We start from the raw sequence: 27,214 nt of genomic DNA, 5'->3' as shown, positions 1-27,214 counted from the left end.
CTACTCTCAGGATGCTTAATATTGACTTTAGAGAAAGGGCAGATGCACAGAGGATTGGGATTTATGTTAGCGAAAATCACTGTGAGCTGAGGTGGCCTGGAGCGGAGGTATACGCGGAAAAAGAACAGTGCTAAGTTACGAGGTGGGAAGAGAGGAGGTTGAGGAAGACCAATGACTTGAAGGGATATGAAGGTGGGAGCAGCCGACAGAAGCACGTAGGAAAGGGGCTCCGATGACAGAAGGTACAGAAACACGTGAGCTTCAAGCACTGGTGTAGGGGGCCTGAGTTAGACTGGGAGTTGAAGAAAGGGGGCGGTACAGTTTCAGGTGTGAAGAGTCTCTCATTCTGAAGCCCCAGAAGTCAGTATTTTAAGTTTATTTATTTACTTTGGGGGGGGGGAGCAGGGAAGGGCTGAGAGAGAGAGAGAGAGAGAGAGAGAGAGAGAGAAACCCAAGAAGGCTCCCCACTCAGCACAGAGCCCAATGAGGGGCTCGATCCCATGAACCATGAGATCGTGACCTGAGCTAAAATCAAGAGTTGGACATTTAACCTACTGAGCCACCCAGGTGCCCCCAGAAGTCAGTATTTGAGCCCAGTAGTGTAAGGATCTGGCTGGTGGAGGGAGAAAGTTCTAAGCTGGAACATTGGTTAAGCTTGTACCTTAGGGATTGGTAGTAGTCATAGACAAAGAGGGTCCAGCATGAGCTGTTCCTGCCTTTCATAAGGGAATGTGGGAGCTCAACCACTGATTAGAGAAGTAAGGATAAGTTGTGCTCTGGGGTCAGGAGCAGGGCTTCCCTGCATCACTGCATAGTTTGTGTTCACATAAAGGCTGTATCCATACAGAGGTGATGCCCTGTTAGAATTCATCTGCCCAGAATGTGTGATTTTTCCTCCTTTGTATAGGATACTACATGGAAAAGAAGTGGCCCTTTGTGGGAGGCATGACTAGACCCTGGCTAGTCTCCAAAGAAAAGGACCCCTTTCCATGAGCCGTTAGATGGAAAGTAGCAAAAAAAAAAAGTTTTCCAAATTCTCAGGGTTACTTCTGAACACATAGCAAGGGTGTCCTTGCTTCCCGTGAATCTTACCATCACCAGTTTGATTCTCTGCGTACCTGTGGCATTTACCCATGGTGCTCCTTTTATTTTAAAAATGATCTTTTCACTCTTTACCTGACAGGTGGATTATTCTTACACTGGAGGGAATGCAATGGCCTCATCAAAGACCCAAAGAAGAATGTGAAAAATCTTCTACTTTTCCAGAGGTCGGCTGTGAGGCCAGGTAAGAAGTGTTGTGCTGGTATGCCCACTGTATTACCCTCTTGCCTCCTGCCCTGGCCAGCTACTCCCTGGGATGGTGACACAGGAGGAGGGATTAGACTCCTCTGCTGCTCTTCCCAAATGGGAGAAACGTGACATGGGATGATGACAGAGAGAAAGCTAGAGGCCTTGGCCACCTGCTCCTTTCTCCCCACCTCTTGGGACTTGAGTCACTCCATGATCTAGTACCCACTTAGCGTTTAAAGAGCATATCCTTTCTTGGAGACCCCATTCTACTCACACATGTAGCTGCTACAAATGGGTACCCAGACATCAAAATGGTGGAAGTTGTTGGCTTGAAGTGAGAAGAGTAAGGAGCAGAAACCAAAATCGCCCCCAAACTTGAAATCAGCAGGCAGCACATAATCTGTATAATCTACAAGAGAGAAGACGGAAAATTCTAGGAACATACTTTGAACAGATGAAAGTGATTATTTGAATGTACATTGTGTTTATAAGGAGTATAAAATATGCTATAATGTGTCATATTAAAAGGGGGGGAGTATTACAAGGAGCCAGTAAGCATTCTCTAAGAGAAACTCATGTATACCTAACTTCTTCCTTTCTGATAGGATTAGTAAACTAGCAAATCAGGAAGTGATAATATATACATTTTAATTTTATTTTGAAAAATATAGTTGACATTTTTTGTTGTTGTTGTTCTAGGAAAAGTAGGTGGAGAAAATTGTTTTGGACAATAGTCCAGTTGGATGGATGTAGAAAGCAAACTTACCAAGGGAGAGTTAATAAAGGGCTCAATTTCAATTGAAATAAAATAAAGCCATAATTCATCTTACCTTCTTCATCATTGAATTTTGATAATAATTACTGTTTTTATGACACCAGTGGTAAGAGTCTACATTTTTTGAACACTTTCTACACTCTGGTTATTTATCTCATCTTGTTTATGGATGAGAAAAATGAGGCACTGGGAGTTTAAATAGCTTGTACGAACCCACACAAATGGCCAAGTGGAGGAACTAGGACTTAGCCTTATTACTTTGATCTAGAATCCACACTCTTACCCACTGTTTAATGCATATGCAATTAAAAGATGATACAAAAACATAGGAGAAATAATGTAAAGTCAAGAGAATTCAACCATTCATACAATTAATATTTATTGAATATCTGTCCTGTGCCAGCACCAGGGAAATGAAGCAGATGAAAGTCACTGCCACTGGCCATGTATTATGTCCTTTACAGAGATGTTCCTTGGAAAGTGGAATTAGTTAGGAGCAAAGTAGTAGGAGGCCCGAGGAGTACTGGGGACAGAGTGCAAACCCTGTAGGGTTTTGTAGGCTATTTTATCAACTTTGCCTTTTGTTCTGAGTAAAAAGGGAAGTGAAGTGGATAATTTTGAGAAAGTGATTTCTATTTTTAAAAGATCATTCTAATGCTTGCCGCATCGAGAATAGATTATAAGGAAACAGAGCAGGGACATCAATAAGGAGGGCATTGTAGTAATTCACAGGTGAGATGATGCTGACTTGAAAACGACATTCATAGTAGAGGTAGTAAGAAGTAGTTGGATTCTAGTTGCACGATGAAGAGTAAGCCTCTAGGATTTACTGACAGTTTGCATGTGGATTATAGAAGAAAGGAATGAAGGTTGCTTCCAAGGGTTTTGGCTTAAGCATCTGAAATGATGGTGTTGACATTTATCTGAGATGGGGAATGTTGTATGAGGGGTGGGTTGGGGGACAAAAATGAGGATTTCAGTCTGGGACAGGTTACGGGAGAGGTGTAGATATCTCAGTGGAAACGTACATAGGCTGTGGTTATAGGAGTCTTAACTTTAGAGGAGAGAGCCATGTAAGGGAAATAATCTTTTTCTTCCCAAGCCATCAGTGAAGATCATATTTAAAACTATATTACTGTGTGAGTTTACCACTGTAGCAGATGTAGCAACAAAATGGGGACTGAGCAATGGAGCACTCCAAATTGAGGGTCAGATAAATAAATAGAAACAATCAAGGAGTATAAAAGAAGCAGCCAAGAGGGAAGGAGGAAGACCAGAAGAATGTGATGTCCAAGAAGCCATATGATTAAAATGTTTCAAGTAGGAGAGGGTAGTCCGCTGCATCAAACACTTCTATTAGTTCAAGAACATTAACAGTGGAGACTTGGAAATTGGGTTACTAATGTGGAGCAAAGGGGACAAATCCCATTGGATGTGTTTCAAGAGAGAATATCATTCAAGAGGAGCTGGAAATATTAGACTTCCCACCCCATAGAGGAGTGTTGCTGAGAAGGCAAGTCGCTGATGGGGCATTAGCTAGAGGGCCTGCGAAGTTATAAGTGTTTGTTTCTGCTGTTTTGTTCTCAAGATAGGAGAAATTGCAGGAAGATTCTGTGCTCATGGAACTGATCATAAAACATTTGCAGAGAGCATGGGGAGGATTACTGGAACGAGTAATGAGGGATGGGATTCACTGCACAAGGGAGGCTCATCGTTAATTAGAAGATGGGCATTTGGTTAGTAATGGGGAGGGGAGAGAGAATATATGGCACCGATGGGAGTAATTGCAGATGTGTGGCGGCTTGTGGACCTTCTCTCCAGATTGCCTCAGTTTTCTTAGTATGTTAGGAAGCCAGGTAATCAATGGAGAAGGATTGAAACCTATTGAAATACTTTTCTGGGGTAGCAGGAAAGTGAATGGATGAAAGAAATATCGTGTTCTTTTTAAGCAGCTTTTACAGTCCCTTTGAGGTTATGGTCATAAATCCAAAGTGGAGTCTGTGTGTGTGTTTGCCAAGGTTAGTTGCATGGGTTCAGGGGCAGAATAGGCAAAGGGGCAGAGTTAGAATTAAACCAATGTGGCAGTTTTTCCTTAAGGAGGACAAAGCTGTTGATCATGGCTAGGTGAGGAAGGCTCCATGAAATAGGGATATTATCAGTAACTCCCAGAGAGGTTAGAGAAAGTTAGCATCGACATAGAGTTGGAGGGAGTGATCTGGAAAGATCAGAGGTGAGGGACTATGGGATGCTTGAAATGTAGATAATGGTGGGTTTATTGCCATTAGTATTGGTAAGGTCCAGGGTACAACTCAGGAAATGTTTGTCTATGGAAGGATGGGCAACATACCTGGGGAGAAGAGGTCAAGGAGCAGACAGGACATGATATTGGAGGGATCATATACATGAGTATTGAAATAGCCAAGACTTACGATATGAACTCTACCCTGGGAGTGATAGTGATTGAGGAGTCAGTATCTTGAAGATAAAAGGCACATTATCCAGGAGAGCAAAAATAGTGGCAATGACCTGGAATCCTTCTGTAGAGCAAGAGAACTGTGAGAATGGGGCTGTCTTGTTTTGTTTTGTTTTCTTTTCTTTTAACTGTATAGTTCATCTATTACCCTAAGCGTGTAAAATAGTGACTGGCACATTGAAGGTGCTCAAAAAATGACAGCTGAATGTATAAATGAATAAATGTATTTCCAGTATCTCTTACTGATTGCTGAAGCACACAGTGAAATGTGTTTGTGATTCTAGGCCATAGGTAGGCTAGATTGTAGGGAGCAGGACAGGTCTACACAGAACCAGTTGTTTGGAAGAAGTAAATTAAGGAGTGAGTATTGGTAAATGATAGTAGAATGACAGATGTTAACTGGTTTTATTTTCAAGCAACATAGTCATCAACTGATTTTTCTAAGGATGATCACTTTTCAAAATTGCCGCTACATCATTTAATGTTATTTTCTAAAACACTGATTGTTTTTAGGTTTTTACATGAAACTCATTCTTCTAAAATTTTAATTCTCCTATCAGTTCGTGACTAGTCCTGATATTAGGATTACCTAAAAGAACTTTTGAAGTTTGTGACTATTAACAATTACTTGAAATAATTATTTGTTTCCAGTGCTCAAAATATAGGTAACATTTTTAAAAATATCTCTTTTGGGAGGAAGACTGAAGTAGGACTTTTCAGATACTACATAAAAAGGGTAACTATGTTGTTTTATTTTTCTTTTTTAAGTGGGAGTGAATTACTTAGTTGGATGACATGAGATTATTTTTTTAAAGTTTATTTATTTATTTTGAGGGAGAGAGAGAGAGAGAGAGAGCGCGCACAAGATGGGAAAGGGCAGAGAGGAGGAGAGACAGAATCCCAAGCAGGCTCCATGCTGTCAGCGCAGAGCCCGATGCGGGGCTTGAACTCACATACTGTGAGATCATGACCTGAGCTGAGATTAAAAGTCAGCCGCTTAACCAGCTACACAACCCGGGTGCCCCTGGATGACATGAGATTCTAAAATAGGAGCTTTTAGAGACTGAGAGGAGAGGACTGATCTAGAAGTGCCCCGAGAAGCAAAGAGACTGCCTTCACTTCTATGCCCAGAAGAGAGGGTCACAGTGGAAACAGTGCCCTTGGGAGCTAGGTTCCTGTTTGCACGATTGATGAGGAGGCCTTTGAGAAACAAATCCAGGAATGAATCAGATTATGCTGTTAACGGACCCTGAATTCTAGAGGACACAACCAGGCAGGTTTCCAAAGTCAGAAATGAATAGGAGTTGGGTCTTAAAAGGGGATAGTCAGAACCAGGTGGACATTAAAGTCCTGAGTATGAAGGATGACGACTGGGGACATTCGGATGTCTTACGGTGAGACAGACAGGGAGAAAATGTATGGTGACGTTAGTCCAGATCGTCTCATCTCAAAATGGTTAAGAAATGAGCTCAAAATAGACAGATCTAATTTAATCACATTGAGTCAAATCATGTGCTTGAATCCAACATCTACTACAATAAAGACAAATGACAGGAGACTTCCTTATGTAGATTTCAAGTGGAGACCTAGTGGTTTTAGTTTATAGAAAGGCCTGAGTAGGACACAGTCTTCCCATAAAGCGCCATTTCATGTCCCAGTTGGCCTGGAGTCAGAGACAAAAATGAGAGACTCTCCCAGATCCACTGTAGATATGTAGTGTGGGTATGTTTGCAGTATTTTCCACAGTGTCTCCCTTCCAGTGACGTGGACTTACTCCAAGGACTGTAGTTTCTTTTTGCAGAGTGTTTGGTGGGTTGTCCTCTTTTTGGTAGCTGTGTCTAGGTTTCTCTCTTTTGGGGACGATGATGCCATTTGGAGTAAAGCTGTCAAAGGCTCCCTTGGTCTTGGGCTTTGATAGCATGATCCTGACGATGCTGGAAGAGGCAGTGAACTCAATTAGGTCCTGAGGTTCGACTTAAAGATATGAAACCATCCAAGATTTTTCTCCATTGTCCAAGAGGTGACCTGTCCTTTAGGAACGAAAGTTAATGTGGGGAGCAGTCTGGAAAGCTAGCGTGCTTGGCACAGTCCATCCATTGTGGACAGAAAGCGTGTCACTGGGAGAAAACTGTGAACACAATTGAGAGGTGAACCATTCATATAGAACTTTCCTTGCGGCCTTGAGTGGATTCACCTCGCTGTCCTTCCAATGGCCCCTGCTTCCAACATCCCTCTCATTCCTGTGTACCTCTTCTTCCCCTGTGCCGCACTCCCACACCACACACCCCAGGATCGTACCTTTATGCTGCACCTTTGCCGCTCAGTCTTCCTTCATAGTCTCGTTTTCTTTCCATTAAGATGTTGATTAGCTGGGGGGCCTGGGTGACTCAGTCAATTAAGCATCGGACTCTTGACATCAACTCAGGTCATGATCTCAGGGCTCATGAGATCTAATCCCGTGTCAGGCTCCGCATTGAGCATGAAGCCTGCTTGGGATTCTCTCTCTCTCTCTCTCTCTCTCTCTCTCTCTCTCTGCCCTTCCTCACTCACACTGCCTCTCTCTCTCTCTGTCTTTCAAAATAATTAAAGAAACATTTTAAAAAAAGATGCTGATTAACCCTATTCCACATCTCTTTCTTATATAGGTCCTGTCCCACAGAGAATGACTCCCTTTCCCATATTAGCTTAATAATTGTTAATATGAACATTTATTTAATGCTTGCTGAATTCCAGGAACTAGGCCATTGTAACTCTGGTCTTTAAAGCAACTTAGGTGTTATTAACCTCACTGTATACATTGGAAACTCGGGACTAATAAGTTCAAGTTCAAATACACAAAGTGCCTAGCCTGGCACATTGAAAGTGTTTAATACGTGGTAGCAAATATAATAATAATCACTATTTTTAAGTTTACTTATGTATTTTGAGAGAGAGAGAGAGAGAGAGAGCTCATGCACACATGTGAGCTAGGGAGGGGCAGAGAGAGAGAATCCCAAGCAGGCTCTGTGCTGTCAGCATGGAGCCCCACGTGGGGCTCGATCTCATGAACAATGAGATCATGACATGAGCCAAAATCAAGAGGTCAGACGCTTAACTGACTGAGCCACCCAGGTGCCCCAAATATAATTATTATTATTCCATGTTTGCACAAATGTCTCAACCACGTCAGTATAGCTCAGAAGCTTGTGATATTTTTCTAAATATCACATTAATTCTCCTCATCTTCCATTCTTCTTTCCTAACATTGGCAATTTCAACATAGACTCAAGGAGCATAGCATCTGCTGCCCACCAGCTCAGCAGTGTTTCTGGTCTCTGTGATGTGGGTAGCAGAGTCCAGCCCCTGGGATGCTCCTTAGGTCTGTTCTTAGCACAACATCCTCCCTCTTGAAAGTCATAGTTTGGATAAAGGCTTGTGATAATCTGGTGGTACCACAGGTCTCTGCTCCCTGATCCTTCCCTCAATGTCCGGGCTCTTTTGGGTGAGATGCATAACATACAAAAATTAGAACTGGCACCCACAATCTCATTACTAGTGAGGGTGATGGGAAAGGGCACTGGGCTGGAAGTCCAATGCCTCAGCATCTAGTTGCATGTCTGAGCATAGGTCTTGGAGTCCAGTCCCATGCTCATATTCTAGACCTACCAATTATTACTAAACTCACGATAAGCAAGTTGTTTTTAGCCACTTCATAGGTTCACAGTGAGGGAGAGATGAGATGATGCATGTAATGGGTTCAGTATAGAGCAGGGCACATGATATACTTTCAATACCTATTAGTTATATCTAAAGCTCATTGGGATTCCAGCTCAGATATTTATTAGTTGGCCACAGGCAGGTTATTTTCCCTCATTTATCCTCAGTTTCATTACTTACAAAATAGGGATAATAAGGCTATCATGAAGGATGCTTGTGAGGATTTGGATGAGGTGATTTAGGTGAGTGCCTTTTGTTGTGTCTCTGTGATCTTTATCAGGTGCTCCATTGTGCTCAATAAAAGGTTGGTGACCTCCACTCCATTTCTGCTCCTAGATCTGTGCCCTGGTCATTTCTCATGCTCTCTGGGCATCAAGTACCTTATTTGAAAAGTTATTAAAAACAAAGTTCTCCCTGTCTAAGAAGATAATTTTCACTTTGGGGGATTTTGGAGTCTGGACAGAAGTATGGTTGAGGTAAGATGAACAAAGAGGGAAGTAGTGTTGACACTGAATCCTTTGCAGTAGATCTGGGGCAAAGAGGCCATGGATGAGCATTCCAGCACATCTTTAAGATGAGGCTTAACAATCCCTATCAAAATGACACCAGCATTCTTCACAGAGCTAGAACAATCCTAAAATTTGTGTGGAACTAGAAAAGACCCCAGTAGCCAAAGCAATCTTGAAAAAGAAAACCCAAGCAGGAGGCATCACAATCCTAGACTTCAAGCTATATTACAAGGCTGTAATCATCAAGACAGTATGATACTGGCACAAAAACAGACACTCAGATCAATGGAACAGAATATAGAACCCAGAAATGGACCCACAAATGTATGGCCACCTAATCTTTGACAAAGCAGGAAAGAATGTCCAATGGAATAAAGACAGTCTTTTCAATAAATGGTGTTGGGAAAACTGGACAGCAACATGCAGAAAAATGAACCTGGACCACTTTCTTACACCAGACACAAAAATAAACTCAAAATGGATGAAAGACCTAAATAAGACAGGAAGCCATCAAAATCCTAGAGGAGAAAGCAGGCAAAAACCTCTTTGACCTCAGCGGCAGCAACTTCTTACTCAACATGTCTCTGGAGGCAAGGGAAACAGAAGCAAAAATGAACTATTGGTGCCTCATCAAAATAAAAATCTCCTGCACGGCAAAGGAAACAATCAGCAAAACTAAAAGGCAACTGATGGAATGGGAGAAGATATTTGCAAATGACATATCAGATAAAGGGTTAGTATCCAAAATCTATAAAGAACTTATCAAACTCAGCACCCTGAAAACAAATAATCCAGTGAAGAAATGGGCAGAAGACATGAATAGACACTTCTCCAGAGAAGACATCCAGATGGCCAACCGACACATGAAAAATGGTCAACTTCACTCATCATCAGGGAAAAACAAATCAAAACCACCATGAGATACCATCTCACCCATGTCAGAATGGCTAACATTAACAACTCGGGCAACAACAGATGTTGGCAAGGATGTAGAGAGAGAGGATCTCCTTTGAACTGCCGGTGGGAATGCAAACTGGTGCAGTCACTCTGGAAAACAATATAGAGGTTCCTCAAAAAATTAAAAATAGAACCACCCTATGAGTCAACAATTGCACTACTAGGTATTTATCAAAAGGATACAGGTATGCTGTTTCGAAGGGGCACATGCACCCCAATGTTTATAGCAGCGCTATCAACAATAGCTAAAGTATGGAAAAAGCCCAAATGTCCATTGACGGATGAATGGATAAAGATGTGGTATACACACACACACACACACACACACACACACACGTACACGCACACGCACACACACACGCACACACACAATGGAGTATTACCCAGCAATCAAAAAGAATGAAATCTTGCCATTTGCAACTACGTGGATGGAACTGGAGGGTATTATGCTAAGCGAAGTTAGTCAGTCAGAGAAAGACAAAAATCACATGACTTCACTCATAGGAGGACTTTAAGATGCAGAACACATGAACACAAGGGAAGGGAAGCAAAAATAATATACAAACAGGGAGGGAGACAAAACATAAGAGACTCAAATACAGAGAACAAACTGAGGGTTGCTGGAGGGGCTGTGGGAGGGGGGATAGGCTAAATGGGTAAGGGGCACTAAGGAATCTACTCCTGAAATCATTGTTGCACTATATGCTAACTAGGATGTAAATTTAAAAACTAATTAATTAACTTAAAAAAATTTTTTTTAATTCAAGAAGATGAGGCTTAGATTTTCCTCTATGTCAGAAGCAAGACAGGGCTATCCACTCTCCCCACTGTTATTTAACATAGTACTGGAAGTCCTTGTCACAGCGATAAGACAACAAAAAGAAATAAAAGGAATCCGAATCGGCAAGGGAGAAATAAGACTTTCACTATTTGCAGATGACATGATACTTTACATAAAAAATCCAGAAGACTCCACCAAAAGATTGCTATAACTGACACATGAATTTAGTAAAGTTGCAGGATACAAAATCAACATACCGAAATCTGTTGCATTTCTGTACGCCAGTAATAGAAGCAGCAGAAAGAGAAATCAAGGCATCAACCCCATTTACAATTGCACCAAAAACAATAAGATACCTAGGAATAAACCTAATAACCACAGGGGTGAAAGACCTGTACTCTGAAAACTATAAAAAACTGCTGAAAGAAATTGAACATGACACAAAGAAATGGAAACACATTCCGTTATCATGGATTGGAAGAACAAATATTGTTCGTATTATTAAAATGTCTAGGGGCGCCTGGGTGGCACAGTCGGTTAAGCGTCCGACTTCAGCCAGGTCACGATCTCGCGGTCCGTGAGTTCGAGCCCCGCGTCAGGCTCTGGGCTGATGGCTCGGAGCCTGGAGCCTGTTTCTGATTCTGTGTCTCCCTCTCTCTCTGCCCCTCCCCCGTTCATGCTCTGTCTCTCTCTGTCCCAAAAATAAATAAATGTTGAAAAAAAAATGTCTACATTACCCAGAGCAGTTTACACATTTAATGCAATCCCTATCAAAATACCAAACATTTTTCACAGAGCTAGAACAAATAACCTTAAACTTTATATGGAACCACAAAAGGCCCCAAATAGCCAAAGCAATCTTGAAAAAGAAAAGCAAAGCTGGAGGCATCACAATTCCAGGCTTCAAGTTATATTACACAGCTGTAGAGATCAAGACAGTATGGTATTGGGACAAAAATAGACATATAGATCAATGGAACAGAATAGAAAACCCAGAAGTGGACCCACAACTATACGATCAATTAATCTTCCACATTGCAGGAAAGAATATCCAGTGGGAAAAAAGTCCCTTCAACAAATGGTGTTGGGAAAACTGGACAGCAACATGAAAAGAATGAAACTGGACCACTTCCTTTCACCACACACAAAAATAAATTCAAAATGGGTTAAAGACCTAAATGTGAGAAAGAAAACCATTGAAATCCTAGAGGAGAACACAGGCAGTAACCTGTTTGACATTAGCCATAGCAGTTTCTTACTAGATATGTCTCCTGAGACAAGGGAAAAAAGCAAAAATAAACTACTGGGACTTCATCAAAATAAAAAAACTCTGTACAGTGAAGCTCCCATCCCTACAGAATGGGAGAATATAATTGCAAATGATAAACTGATAAAGGGTTAGCATCCAAAAGATATAAAGAACTTATAAAACTCAATACCCAAAAAACAAAGAATCCAGTTAAAAAATGGGTGGAGAACATGAAGATATTTTTCCAAAGAAGACATACCCCAAAAAACAAATAATCCAGTTAAAAAATGGGCAGAGAACATGAGTAGATATTTTTCCAAAGAAGACATACAGATGGCCAACAGACACATGAAAAGATGTTCAACATCACTGATCATCAGGGAAATTCAAATCAAAATGACAATGAGAAAAAGAGAGGGTACTATCAAATACCTGTCCTATACTAGGCACCATATTTGCCTTTGGAGATTTTGAAAAGCTGCACAAAAGATTTCAGAACGTAAGAGATTTCAAATCTGAAAAGAGATTTCAGATATATACTATGTGGTAGAAAAAAATGTAAATATGGAATAAAATATTTTTGGAACTATAAAAAAAAAACTACAATGAGATATCACCTCATACCAGTCAGAATGGCTAAAATTAACAGCAGAGGAAACAACAGGTGTTGGCAAGGATGTTGTGGAAATGCAAACTGGTGGAGCCACTGTGGAAGACAATATGGAGGTTCCTCAAAAAGTCAAAAATAGAGGGGCGCCTGGGTGGCTCAGTCGGTTAAGTGTCTGACTTCAGCTCAGGTCGTGATCTCATGGTTTGTGGTTCGAGCTCTGTGTTGGGCTCTGTGCTGACAGCTCAGAGCCAGGAGCCTGTTTCTGATTCTGTGTGTGTCTCTCTCTCCACCCTTCTCCTGCTCATGCTCTGTCTCTCTCTGTCTCTCAAAAATAAATAGTTTTTCAAAAAGTTAAAAATAGATGGGGCGCCTGGGTGGCGCAGTCGGTTAAGCGTCCGACTTCAGCCAGGTCACGATCTCGCGGTCCGGGAGTTCGAGCCCCGCGTCAGGCTCTGGGCTGATGGCTCAGAGCCTGGAGCCTGTTTCCGATTCTGTGTCTCCCTCTCTCTCTGCCCCTCCCCCGTTCATGCTCTGTCTCTCTCTGTCCCAAAAATAAATAAACGTTGAAAAAAAAAATTAAAAAAAAAAGTTAAAAATAGAGCTATCCTACTACCCAGCAATTGCACTACCAGATACTTACCAAAAGGATACAGAAATACTTATTCAAAGGGATACATGCACCGAGATGTTTATAGCAGCATTATCAACAATAGCCAAATTATGGAAAGAGCCCAATTTTCCATGACTGATGAATGCATAAAGAAGATATGGTGTGTGTACACACACAATGGAATATTACTAAGCCATCAAAAAGAATGAAATCTTGCCATTTGCAGTGTCAGCGATAGAGCTAGAGAATATTATGCTAAGCGAACTAAGTCAGAGAAAGACAAATACCATGTGATTTCACTCATGTGGAATTTAAGAAACAAAACAAGTGAACACAGGGAAGAAAAAAGAGAGGAAAACCAAGAAACAGACTCTTGACCATAGAGAACAAACCGATGGTTACCAGAGGAGACATGGGTGGGGTGGATTACATAGGTGGTGGGGATTAAGGAGGGCATTTGTAGTGAGCAGCGGGTGTTATACGTAAGTGTTCAATTGCTAAATTCTACACCTGAAACTAATATTATACTGTATGTTAACTAACTGGAATCTAAATTTTAAAAAAAAGAAAGAAAATGAGGCTCAGAGAGGGTAAATAGTTTGCAAAGCACTGTATATCTAGCATATGATGGAGGCAAGCCTTGAACCTGGGCAGTGTAATGCCATTGCTCTTCTGTGGGTGGGTGTGCTGTGCCCATCTAGCCACACATGATGCTCAGCCCCTCTGTCTTCCCTCCCTTGTAGCCAAGGTCCATTGACTACCACTCTCCATATTCATCCACAGGAGGTCTTCTGACCTTGGAGATTTGTTCCCATATTCTGGAAACTTGACTTCTGCTGCACTCCTGTGGTTTGCTAGCCCAAATGTGCAAGGCAAAGACTGGAAGGGCGGTTCCCAGGTTCTGGGGGAGGAGGAAATGGGGAGTTGCTGCACCATGTGTAGAGAATTTCCACTGTGCAAGATAAGTTCTAAAGATCTGCTGTTAAGCACTGGGCCTTCAGGTAGACATACTGGACTGTGCATTTAAAAATCTGTTAACCAGTAGATCTCACGTTACGTGTTCTTACCACAATAAAAAACTAAAAGAATAAAATTGGGAAGAAGGAAGGAAAGAAAAAAGATTGCCTCCCAACTTCAGGATTTAAAAACAAAAGTCTCTGTAGTTCTGGATTCTTTCCTATAGGATTCCTTCCTATATTTTTCAGTCCTCATACCCAGGGACTACAGGATCTGCTGGGTTCTAGTCCTGAACATCTAGCCAGGACCCGGATGCCTGGTTGGTACCCTTACCAGATTCTCAATAACATGTCTATTTATTTTCTTTTATTATTTTTAATCATTTTGTTTAAAAGAGTGTATCACATAGCAATTACAGTCAAAATAGGGAATACATTTTGAAGAAGAAAAGGAAGTTCCTTAAATCTCAGCTCCCACCTAATAACTAGCGTTTCATACATATCCTTTCTACCCTCATTTTCTCCCTGTCTTTCTCTCTGTATGTTTACACACATTCATTGTTCTACATAAACAGAGTGGTTCTATACATGCCATTTAGAAATCTTTCTGCGCTCAACATTAGTCTGTGGACATCTCTGACAGTCATGTATGCAGATAATAAAACTCCTAAACTCAAAAGCTACGTGGTAAATTCTGCTACCTGATACAGTGTGGATGAACCTTGAAGACAATATGCCAAGTGAAGTAAGCCAGTCACAGAAGGACAGATGTTGTCTGATTGCACTCCTGGAAGGCACTCAGAGTACCCAAGTCCCTCAAGACAGAAAGTAGAGTGATGGACACCAGTGGCTAGGAGGAGAGGGAAATGTGAGTTAGTGCTCCATGGTCATGATCTTGGGCTTTCCGTTCCGAAAGATGAAAAAGTTCTGGAGTTCAGTCATGGGGATGGTTGCACGAGAATGTGAATGTACCACACCAGCGAACTCTACACTTATAAATGGTTAAAATGCTAAATCTCATGTTACGTATATTTCATCACGAGAAAAAAGCCACTGTATTCAAATTAATAGACGTTTCAAGATTCATTTAACCAGTCGTGTTATTTAGGTTATTTCTCTCCCTCTCTCTCTCTTCTTTTTATTATCATTATGAACAATGCTATAGTGAACATCTTTGCACTACTGTGGTGCCTCGCCTGTTCAGTCATCTCCTTAGAGTAACATTTAGAAGTGGATTTACTGAGTTTAAGGCTATGATAACTTGTATTGCTGCTTTTTAGAGGGAATGCTGTAGAACCAGGATTCTGTATGGTTTCACAAGAAGTCCCCAGACTAATGCCATCATCTTCAGACTCCGCCCTCTGAGAGGGATACTTTGTCCCTCTACATTCAAGTGGAGGAAAACTTGGGGTGGCCCACCACATTTCCAGATGGTTCTAAAACCCCCATTTTGGAGATAAATCATAGCTTAGAGGACTGCTCTGCATACAGCGATTTTCTCTATGACAGAAATAGATTGAACAACAGGCTCCTAATGCAGGATCCAGGCTAATTGCACAGTGTTTTCCGAGAGCATATTCTGTGTAAGACTGAGCAACATACCAAGAAATGTGGAGAATTGTAGAAAATTGTCACCTCAAGTCTTGGAGGAAACCTAAGGATTGTTTCACCCAATTCTCTTGTTTGGAAAGTGAGTAAACTACAAACCGGAGCAGGGAATTGACTCACCAGTTCATGCAGGTGCTCGGAAGAGTAAGAATCTGATTCCTGGCTGGCAATTCCAAGGACAGTCATCTCCCCCCAAAGTTCAGGATGCAAATGAACATGCCCACCTGTTCCTGGAGCCCAGTCCTCTGAGTGGTGGCTGGCGGGCCAGCTTTCTGCTTGGGAGCTCTCAGCCAGAACCTCCTACTGGCTGTTCCTGCCAGAACACTGTTGGTCCTTTGCTCTCCAGCCTCTGAGACTTCCTGCCCTTTTCTCAGAATAGTAGTTATGATTACACAAGATATGGGCTTCACTGTACTTACATTCAACACATGAAAAATACCTCTGCTTCCTCTATAAATTTCAAAGTTTGGAAAATAACACAGACTACAAGTAACACCTAAGAATAAAGAGCTTGTGAAGACTGGTGATGGTCCCAGTTAGAATTTATTCCCCGCATTCGTAAAAGTAAGTCAATCAGTTCTGTCTTCGCCTGAGTTTTCTGCCTACTAAATAGGGATGGACAATAATAATTCCACTGTTGGCTTTTGGGAGAATCAAAGAGAAAGGATGCGAAAAGCTTACAAAAACCAGGCACTCCATAACCAGTGATAACAATGATGTTCATTTTGGATTTGGGAGAATTTATATATGTCCCCATTTCCCAGGCTCTTAGGGCAGACTGAAAGCAACCTATGGGGACTTGCTGTCCAACTGTCACTTCTCTGAGTGCCTCTTTGTTCTGTGCCTCTGGCTTCATCTCTTTGTGCTCTGGGAAGTCCAGGCACATCTTGGGAAGGATTCAGTGGGTGGGGGTCAGAGGCAGAGCCCCTGGCTACGTACAAGCTCACATTCTGGGAAGTACCGGGTGTTGGGGGGACATTGTTGCCACTTGTCAGAGCCTTTTACGGCTGCTTGCACAGCACCCTCTGCTCAGATCATTCTAGGGAGTGTGGCCCGCAGCAACGGCAGGCAGCATGACGTTCTCCATACTTTCTCAGTTTCCTGATGGCGGCAATGCTGTCTGCTGGGACAGGAGCAAACCTAAGCCAGGGGTGTTTAAGAAACTCATAGGATACTTGGAGAGAATTTTAGTCCAATCCTTTTATTCTCCAGATGAGGAGCCCACCACAGGTCACTCATCACGGGACTAGAATCCAAGGCTTTTGGCAGCCGGGTCCAGCTGTGCACCAGGGCAACAGTCTGTCACTTTGTTATCGTCTTCATCCCCATGGCCAATGTCATCGTCACTGAGGCAAACCCTCGTGGTCCAGACCTTCCTCTGGGTCTGCTGACTACTAAACAAGTTGTCAAAGGAGGATGCTGGTCATTGGGCTTCTCTCACATCTCTTCTAAGTCTGAGAAGGAATTCATGGGAAAATCAGTTAAATATCCGGTCAGTTTTCTCATATATAAAGGGATAATGAAAAGGTTTTCAGAATTTTTGTGAGGATTCAGTCATATATTGTCACGTATGTAAGTCTGTATACTGTGCTCAGCAGAGAGTCTTGACATATATTAGAATTCAAAAAAATCTGTATTCTTTGCCCAACATCTTCTCCCACCACCTTTACAGAAAAGTGTATTTCAGGTCTCAATAGTTTTTCTACATTAACTCTAAATCCATCCTCCTGGGTATTGATTGAAGTATCCTTAGCCCTTTGCAGAGTTCTAGTGCTCTAGACGGCAAACGATTCATGGTGCTGAGCTTGCTCCAAGGGTGCAGACTAGTGATTTCCCAATTTTCCACCCTCTCCACCCCAGGCTGACTGTGAAGTTAGAAAACATAGAAGTGGATCTCAGATCTCTATGACCTTGAACAGAGATGACTGACATTTTTTTTTCTCCAGAAATAGGGGACTCTGACTACCCAGGAGAGGTTCCCAGAGCACGGTTCATTATTCTCTTTGGGATCTGAGCTGCCCTTTTCTTTCTTTCTTTTTTTAATAATATATATATTTATTTATTTTTTAAATTGACATCCAAGTTAGTTAGCATGTAGTGCAATAATGATTTTAGGAGTAGATTCCAGTGATTCGTCCCCTACATGTAACATCCAGTGCTCATCCCAACAAGTGTCTTCCTTAATTCCCCTTGCCCATTTAGCCCATCCCTCCACCCACAATCCCTCCAGCAACCCTCAGTGTGTTCTCTATATTTAAGAGTCTCTTCTGTTTTGTCCCCCTCCCTGTTTTTATATTATTTTTGCTTCCCTTCCCTTCTGTTCATCTGCTTTGTGTCTTAAATTTCACATATGAGCGACGTCATATGATATTTGTCTTTCTCTAATGGATTTCGCTTAGCATGATACCCTCCAGTTCCATCCATGTAGTTGCAAATGGCAAGATTTTGTTCTTTTTGATTGCCGAGTAATACTCCATTGTGTGTGTGTGTGTACCACGTCTTCTTCATCCATTCATCTGTCAATGGACATTTGGGCTCTTTCCATACTTTGGCTATTGTGGATAGTGCTGCTATAAACATGGGGGTGCATGTGCCCCTTTGAAACAGCACACCTGTATTCCTTGGGTAAATGCCTAGTAGTGGCAATTGCTGGGTCGTAGGGTAGCTCTATGCTTCATTTTTTGAGGAACCTCCAGACTGTTTTCCAGATGAGCTCCTCTTTTCTGTCTTCCTGCTCAGCTATCCATAATGTAGATTTTCATCATCAGTGAGCAAGTTGGGTGCTCAGGGGGAAGAGGAAAGATAACAAAGAGGAAGCCTAGCACCTAAATAAGAAATTAGTGCATTCCCAAGAATCTCCAGCAAAATTTTTCTTAAGTCTAATTGGCTAGAACCATGTCACATTGCCATTTCTATCCACAAGGAAGGCTAGAAAATACCGCTGTGTGCGTGTGTGTGTGTGTGTGTGTGTGTGTTTAGCTGTGCACTACACCATTCTTGAATAAAGTCACCATGAGTCTGTAAGAAAGATGGGGAGACCCAACAATGAAGAAGCAAATTATCTTCTTACAGTTAGTGTTGAATTTGCAAGATAATTTCTATTGATGTATGTGTATTCATCTTGGTGAGCTAGATTCCTTGTAGGGGTCACATAAGCTGATTATGAACTCATTTGAAGATATAGCTGAAAATATTTGAAAAACTATGAAACAACACATTTAAGACTTTATAAGATTTCTTTCTATTTTCTTAAACCAAATGGTAGCTGTGTAAGGATATGAAACCATTTTACTATCACTTAGCAGATATTATTAAAAGGCATTTGAAGGATGCCTGGGTGGCTCAGTCGGTTAAGCATGTGATTCTTGGTTTTGGCTCAGTTCAAGATCTCACGGTTCATGGGTTTGAGCCCCACATTGGGTTCTGTGCTGGTGGCATGGGGCCTGCTTGGGATCCACTCTCTCCCTCTCTCTCTACCCCTCCCCCGCTCAAACTGTGTCTCTCTCAAAATAAATAAATAAACTTAAAAAAATGAATTTGGAAGAATTTTATATTTCATTTTTAAACACAGACACACACACACACACACACCCCTACATTATATCAAATTTTAATGGCATTTTAAAGACAAAAATTTCTTCATCAGTTTTTTCCTATAATTTTGACTAGCAATTAATTTTGAGTGTGAAAGGTAAATATTTCTAGGAAATAAATCAAAACTGAATATAGTGTCTCACAACAACTGATTCAACCCACTGAAGCTGATAGATGATTATAAATTTTGAATAGTAAGACTTATTCTAAACTCATTTTCCCCATCAAGAGTGCTAGTTTTCAGTCTTCAGTTTACATAACCACTATGAAACGGCCTTCTTAGCAGTTGGAAAAACCCTGACTTTCCCCACTCAGTGATTTCTTAATGAATTTCCTCTCTGGGGTATTTCCTTACAGGCACATGTATAAACACAAATCAGATTTCTTGCTTGCTTGCTTGCTTGCTTTCTCTCTTTCTCTCTCTCTTTTCCTTCCTTCCTCCCTCCCTCTCTCCTTCTTTTCTTTTCTTTTCCTTTCCTTTTCTTTTCTTTTCTTTTCTTTTCTTTTCTTTCTTCTTCTTTCTTTCTTTCTTTCTTTCTTTCTCTTCTTTCTTTCTTTCTTCTTTCTTTCTTTCTTTTCTTCTTTCTTTCTTTCTTTCTTTCTTTCTTTCTTTCTGTCTCTGTCTGTCTCTGTCTCTCTCTCTCATGTTTGGTAGCTCTGATGATGTTTATTTTACTCTTTGACACATGTCAAATCTTACCAGATAATGGGATTAAAATCTTATGAACTTTCTGATTCAATATACATGTGATGTGAGAGTCTTAATATTGAATTTTGAAAAGCTATCTTATTGATATGAAATGTCACCTTCATTTTAAGTAAGTGGGATTCAGACAAAACCCCTTCACCACTTAACTGATTATAATCATACTAATTCTTGGCATTCAATAGTCAACTAGATTTACTGCTACAGATAATTTCTTATTTATTTAATCTATAATGATTTTCATTTAAAATTACACTTACTTGTGATTATTTTTATTGTAGTAAATAATACTGCCCCAATATGTACAGTGATGACATTATTTTAATGCATTTATTTAAGTAGAAAAAGTGAGTTAGTTAAAATAGGTAAATTACTACTGGTGTATAGTCATGTTTCTTTAATTATAGAATTTGGGGATACAGCACTTTTTCTGAGGAAGAACATCCCAATTCTCCTCTAAGGAGCATCCCATGGTGTTAAGGAATTTAACAGCTCAATTCCTCAAGCATGAGTATAGTAGCAATACGAAGAAAAGAAAAATAAGATAGCACTTTTTCTCTTTGGCTTTTCAAAATCTTTGTAACTTGTACTTGAAAAAGCGGGATTCAAAGAATGCAAAGAAAACAATCTTATTCTTTCCCCACAGCAGTTCTGTCCAAACATCCTCAATAGGACTGCATCTCCCCAGCTTCTTATTTAAAATCTAAGGCAAGTTGCTTTCAGGGAGTAAAGAGTTCAAGCCACTTGAGTATTTAATTTTTTTTTTCAACGTTTATTTATTTTTGGGACAGAGAGAGACAGAGCATGAACGGGGGAGGGGCAGAGAGAGAGGGAGACACAGAATCGGAAACAGGCTCCAGGCTCTGAGCCATCAGCCCAGAGCCCGACGTGGGGCTCGAACTCACAGACCGCGAGATCGTGACCTGGCTGAAGTCGGACGCTTAACCGACTGCGCCACCCAGGTGCCCCGCCACTTGAGTATTTAAAATGTACTGTTGTACATAAGAATCAAATTTTATTTTTTTTAAATATGAAATTTATTGTCAGATTGGTTTCCATACAACACCCAGTGCTCATCCCAACAGGTGCCCTCCTCAATGCCCATCACCCACCGTCCCCTCCCTCCCACCCCCCATCAACCCTCAGTTTGTTCTCAGTTTTTAAGAGTCTCTTATGGTTTGACTCCCTCCCTTTCTTTTTTTTTTCCTTCCCCTCCCCCATGGTATTCTGTTAAGTTTCTCAGGATCCACATAAGAGTGAAAACATATGGTATCTTTCTCTGTATGACTTATTTCACTTAGCATAACACTCTCCAGTTCCGTACACAGTAAAGAAATTGTGATTCATATACACAATGGAATACTACTTGGCAATGAGAAAGAATGAAATATGGCCTTTTGTAGCAAGAATCAAAATTTCAACTGTCGTTTACTGTGAAAACACCTCTCAGTTTGGGTCTGCTTTAGACAGGACACCTCCTTCCTGGAGGAAAGAGTACTCTCTCTTTTTATCTGACACTCCTCCCCAGCTTGCTAAGGGAGATTTCTGTTCCTTGCAGACTAAGGGGCAGAAATGAGAAGAGCTGAAGGGCAGAAAACATCTTCCTCGATTGGTACCTTCCCACCTTGATGTCAGGCTGGTAGGGGTTGAGCGCACTGGGGGTCCATCACTGAGATTCCTTGGCTTGGTGCCTTTGGGATTCCAAGGCACTTATTAGCTGGGTGCTCATGATTCCCCCTACATCCCACCCCAGACTGTCCATCGAAAATCTCCAGTCTCATTCTCTTCAGGTCTCCTTGCTTCACCTGATGTCCCTTTGCAGCAAGGTCTAAGACCACTCAGGTGGTTTCTTTCACATGGCTTACATGTGGAAGGACAGGCCATCCCAATACTATTGTTCCCGCTTAGCTGTGGCAGACAGACTCTAGGGTGCTCTATTGCTTCCTGCTTCCGGTGTTCTGGCCCTTTTGGGATTGCTTCCCCCTGAGTATAGGCGAGACCTATGACTTGTTTTGAGTAAATAGAATACAGCACAGTGACAGAATGTGTGTGATTATGTGCATGTGATTACATGATCACATTACAGGAGGCCAGCATGCCTTCCTGGCATCTCTTTCTCTTTCTTGCTGGCTTTGAGGAAGCAGGCAGCCATGTTGAGGAGCTCCACGTGGCCAGGGACTGTGGGCTGCCTTTAGGAACTTAAGAGTAGACTCTAACCAACAGCCTACAAAGACTTCCAGGCAATTACTCAGGGGGAAAAAAAAAATGGTGGGCAGGGGGTGGGGTGGGGCTCCGTCCCTCTGTCCTACAGCTGCAAGGAATTGGATTCTGTCACCAACTGGGGAAACTTGAAAGTGAATCCTTCTCCCAGACAAGCCTCAGTTGAGACCAAAGCACTGCCAACACTTTGATTGCAGCCTTGTGAGACCCTGAAGCAAAGAACCCAGTTAAACCGTGCCGAGTCCTGACCTATAGAAACTGTGAGATGATAAAGCCATGTTGCCTCAAACCTCTAAGGCTGTGGTAATTTGTATGCAGTGATAGATAAATACACTGGCCATCAGGGTCAAAAGCCCTAGCCCTGGCCTCTTTTAGTTCCTTGAGTGTATTAGACTCAAGTCTATCAACTTCCCCAAACTGTGAGGCTCCACATTAAGTTCCCCCCGGGGGTCCCCTTGCCACTTGTCTCTGAGCCTAGAGATGAGGGAGTTCTCCTTCCTTCTCCTACAGTGGGAAGAGGGAGGGCGGGAAACTCAGAGAACCGCCACGATTTTCTTCCGGTTAGATTGTCAGTAAAGTTTTCAAGTGACAGTCTGTTGCTAATGAAATTCTCTGAGTTTCAACTCCATATTTAAATTTCTTTTATAGGCTGGTTGAGAAAACCATTTTTGGCTATTTCTTTTGCAACTTCTGCTCCGGTGAATGGCACTTCCGTTTGTAGACAGGGAGCAATCATCAAATAAGTCCCCTGGCAAATCAAGAAGGGGGTGGTGATGGTGCTGGGAGTAGTCCCCCCAAGTGCAGGAAGTAAGGGGAAGCATGGCCTGTAGAAATTTTTAAAATAATAACAAAACTGCCATCCGCCTTATAACATCCACGTGTAAGCAATTCTAAACAATACCGATAATAAAATACTCTTCGGGGGAAAAAAATCTTTCGTTGATCTAAATTCTGAAATAAAAGCGGCCCCTTCCTGGGCAGATCCCTCCCACCTGCTCCGTCCTTGGCAGGACGCGGGGCCATCTTTTGGAACCTGAGCACAGTCCCCTGCTGTGTGAGTCCTGTAAACGTCCGGAAGGGACAGCTTCAGCTTCTAGCCTTTCCAATACTTTCTGCTCTGCCGCGGGCCCCTTTGCTGCCATCTGCTGGGAAACTGTGAAAAGCACATAAATCCGTGATGGTTGCGAAAGTGACGAGCCTCACAGACGGGTGTGCGAGCGCGCACTCCTATGTGGTGCTGCTGTGCGGGTGCGCGCGGGCGTACACGCAACTCAGAAAGCACATGGAACGTCTGGCTTTGTCTAACATATGAAGAATTCCATGAAAATCTTCCACCTTGCTTTTCTTTTCGTTTGGCCTAGCGGGAATGGTGCCAGGAGATCACTTGGGTGGGCCTCCGGATAAGTGTTGAGCGGGAAGTGGGGAAGGAGGAGGCGGGACGCTTTGGAGAAAGTGAAGGAGTCAGGCTGTGGCTGGGTGGGCTTCGCTTTGTTGTCGAGGAGAGCACAGCGGGGAAGGAAAGGAAGAGGAGAAGGCAGCTCACGAGTACAGAGGAAGGACGGTGCCAGGCACCGTTGTTAAGTATGGGCTCACTATTTTCTCACCCCCTTCACTCTCCCTATTGTGCAAAGAGAGGAAGACACGGGGGAGTGAAGGGACTCACCCAAGATAAGATTGTTTTATGTCTGAGGAAGTAAATGGCGAGGCTTCTGGAGGGAAGGTGCACAGGCATCCGATCCGCGGGGTTAGACATGCGTGCCCTGCCCTCTCTGAGCCCATCCTGACCCTGAGTGAGCTCTGGGAGGACACTCTTGGCAAAGGGACTCACGGTGATGCCCAGGTCAGCGGCCCGAGGTTCCAGGACAGGACATGCCCACGCGAGCAGCCTCTCTCTCTGCTGTGGGTCCCCCAGAAACGAATGCAGGTGAGCAATTTCCATTTTCTGTGAGGGCATGAGGAAGGGAGTGTCCTTTGCTTCTGCCTTTGAAAATAGAAACAAATCTTACACCAAGCCGGCTGCAACTCTGTCATTAGCGCTCACCCCGGAGGTCATGTCACCTACTGGTCACTGCATGCGTCTGAGATGGAACGTCTTTGCCTCCTGAGTTTGCGGAAAAACATTTATCCTGTCTCAGCGGGGGGTGAAGAGGGAAAGGAAAGCATGACTGTGTCTGACTGTTGGGGAATGGAAACTTGATATGTTTTCATGAGACTCATCTTCCAACTACTTTCAGCGTTTTGAGATGAAGCCTACTGTTTGATTAATGTAAAGTATCTTTGAGGCTGAAAGCCTTCTTTCCCATCAGTTCTGAAGAGAGCAGTCGCTCTGCCTTTGATGATTCATATGCATGACAATGACATCTGGTCCCGCAAAGAGTACTCTCACTGTTGTTCAGGAGGGTACCCTGAAACACAGAAGAGGAAGAAAGAAGATCAAACAAGAAGTATGTGTATTATTGAAGTGACTGGGAGGCTCAGTCAGTGAAGCGTCCGACTTCAGCTCAGGTCATGGTCTCACAGTCCGTGAGTTCGAGCCCCATGTTAGGCTCTATGTTGACAGCTCGCAGCCTGGAGCCTGCTTCAGATTCTGTGTCTCCCTCTCTCTCTGCCCCTCCCCTACTTGCACTCTGTCTCTCTTTCTTTCTCTCTGTGTCAAAAATAAATAAGCATTACAAAATTTTTAAAAAGGAAGTATATATATTATTTATGTACACCTAACACATGTACTTAATATATGTCTACACACACATACATATACTTCTTGTTTGACATTCTTTCTTGAATATCTTAAATTTCTTAAAATATTTATACATGCCATTCAGAGACTTTCATAAGCTGCAAAGCAGTATGAAACTGGTATGTTAAACAATAACGACATAATTCCAGTGTCCATAGGAGACTTATAGTTTCTTTTTTCTTCTTTTATTTTTCTTGTAGTGGTTCTGAAAGGATCAGGTCTGCTTCACAGAACGGTAGGATGATAAATGTTTGAGAAGAATTTTTAATGTTCATATTGTAATTAATGACATTTTTGAAATACACACAAGTTGGGGCACCTGGGTGGCTTGGTCGGTTAAGCGTCCGACTTCGGCTCAGGTCATGCTCTCGCGGTTTGTGAGTTCGAGCCCGCGTCGGGCTCTGTGCTGTCAGCTCGGAGCCTGGAGCCTGCTTCAGATCCTGTGTCTCCTTCTCTCTCAACCCCTCCCCTTCTCTCACTCTGTCTCTCTCTCTCTCTCTCTCAAAAATAAATAAACATTAAAAAAATTTAAAAAAATACACACAAGTATAGGAAATGATAAAAACTGATAGCTACATATTTACCCTAGAGATTCAAGCATTTTCATTATTTATTTTCTGTATTTATTTAGATTCACCCTTTCCCTGCTCAGAAATTAACGGTTGCACACAGCCTTAAAGCTTCTATTTTTGTCTCCTTTCCTCCTTCCCTAGAGGTGTCCATAGTGAGGAGGGAACTTCCTTGATCTCTAAGTCCACATTTCCTGTGGCAAAACTTCCCATAGAGAAATACACCTTCTTTCCATTCCTTCACCCCCAACTCTCCTTCAGAGAAGGAGTGATATGTGTAACTACAGAGTTTGGAATCAGGGATTGGGTTCATACAGCTCAGCCCCCATGACTTCATTCGTTCATTTGTTCACTCGTTCCTTCCTTCCTTTTCTGCTAGATGTTTCCTCTTAGAGGAGAGACCTGTACTGTCTCAGCTCTGCCAGTGATTGTTTGGTTACATCGATTAAATTCTATCTGGCCTTGAACTGAAGGAATGCTTTTCTTTCAGCTTGCCACGAATAAAGTGATTTGTTTTGTTTTGTTTTGTTTTCACCTGAATATTTGCTCTTATTTTTCAAGTGGTTTCTAACCATGGGATGAGAAGAAAAGGTTATTTTTTTAGTGGTTCCCTAATCCCCCTAAAACCTGTCTCCAGAGACTAGGAACTTTAAAATAAAAGTAAAAAATGGCATTTGGGGGAGTTTGAGGCATGTGTTGGAGCCTTGATTGGGTGGCTTCAGGTCAATAATCAGTTGAGTTCAGTCTTGGTTAGAAGTTGGCAAGATGAGAATATGTCTCTTTGACAGGTCAGGTAATGCTGGGAGATGAGATGACCAAGCCTCATTTGGACGATGGATGCTTCTGGGGCAGTTGAGAGTATTAAAGGCTAATAGCAGGAGTATGTTAGGAAGACAAAAATGCCCAGACCAGAAGATAAGGGAAAGGAAAACAGAATATAGTCTAACCAACGAACAACGTCAACCTTTCATGAATAGATAAGGGAATGGGCCAATTTAAGAGGTGTAGCTCAGTGGAGTCTTTCAGAAAATAGGAAAGAAGGATATAGAATATTAGGGTCATATGTGATTACTGCAGAAAAAGAGGCTGCAGAGAAAAGAAACATTTCCACCACTTTGAGGGACCATGGTATTTTAGTGTGAAGTACCATACTAAACGCCTGTGGACTTAAAAGGTAAGAAAAGGGACGCTTGGGTGGCTCAGTCAGTTAATCATCTGACTCTTGATTTTGGTTCAGGTCACGATCTCACAGTCATGAGGTTGAGCCCCAGAGTCCCATGTCTGGCCATCCTTAGCCTCCCCCCCCTTCCCGCCCCCCAGCCTGTGGCTTCACAGGCATAGATAGAAGTTTAAGTCCAGGATTTCCGTCAGAGGGATTCTTTGGCTGAATTACAATGAGGACAAGGGAAACTGCACCTACGAGCCTGGTTTTATAGGCCTAAGTGATTCCATTGCAAGAGAAAGTGGGCGCAGCTACTGTGGAAAAAGACCATACCGCTACAGAGATCTCACACTCCATGCAGCATGATGGTTCCAGGGATGCAGAAACCAGAGAGGAAAAGGACACGAAGAGGTTCTGAATAAGCTCAATGGGACAGAAGTGCCACCGGAGTGACTTCATAACCTGGGGTGACCACAGATTTCTATGTTTTGCAGAAGTACCTGTGATGGTTAATTTTATGTGTCAACCTGACTAGGCTAAGAGAGGCCCAGAGCGCTGGTAAAACGTTATTTCTGTGGGTGCCTACCAGAGGGTGTCTCCAGAAGAGATTAACATTGGATTTTGAATCGGGTGACTAAGTAAAGAAGATGGCCGCCACTGCTAAGTATGGACTCATTGAATATGCCGAGGGCCTGACAGAACAGAGAGGAAG

The 27,214-nt window shown here is 42.3% G+C and overlaps 1 protein-coding gene across 1 annotated transcript in view; it reads left to right on the top strand.

The window, feature by feature from the left end:
- Positions 1–1,051: 1,051 nt before the first annotated feature.
- LOC115526000 (membrane-spanning 4-domains subfamily A member 4A-like) overlaps positions 1,052–27,214 on the top strand; it is a 64,180-nt gene continuing 38,017 nt past the window's right edge. Inside the window, exon 1 of the mRNA XM_032594896.1 lies at positions 1,052–1,285. Coding sequence (XP_032450787.1) covers positions 1,209–1,285 — 77 coding nt within the window. The 5' untranslated portion in view covers positions 1,052–1,208. The remainder of the gene's footprint in view (positions 1,286–27,214) is intronic.

Source organism: Lynx canadensis, chromosome D1 (assembly GCF_007474595.2).
Source record: "Lynx canadensis isolate LIC74 chromosome D1, mLynCan4.pri.v2, whole genome shotgun sequence".
In the NCBI taxonomy this organism is placed as follows: domain Eukaryota; kingdom Metazoa; phylum Chordata; class Mammalia; order Carnivora; family Felidae; genus Lynx; species Lynx canadensis.
Note: the sequence above shows the minus strand (reverse complement) of the source record. Positions and strands in the feature narration are given on the sequence as shown.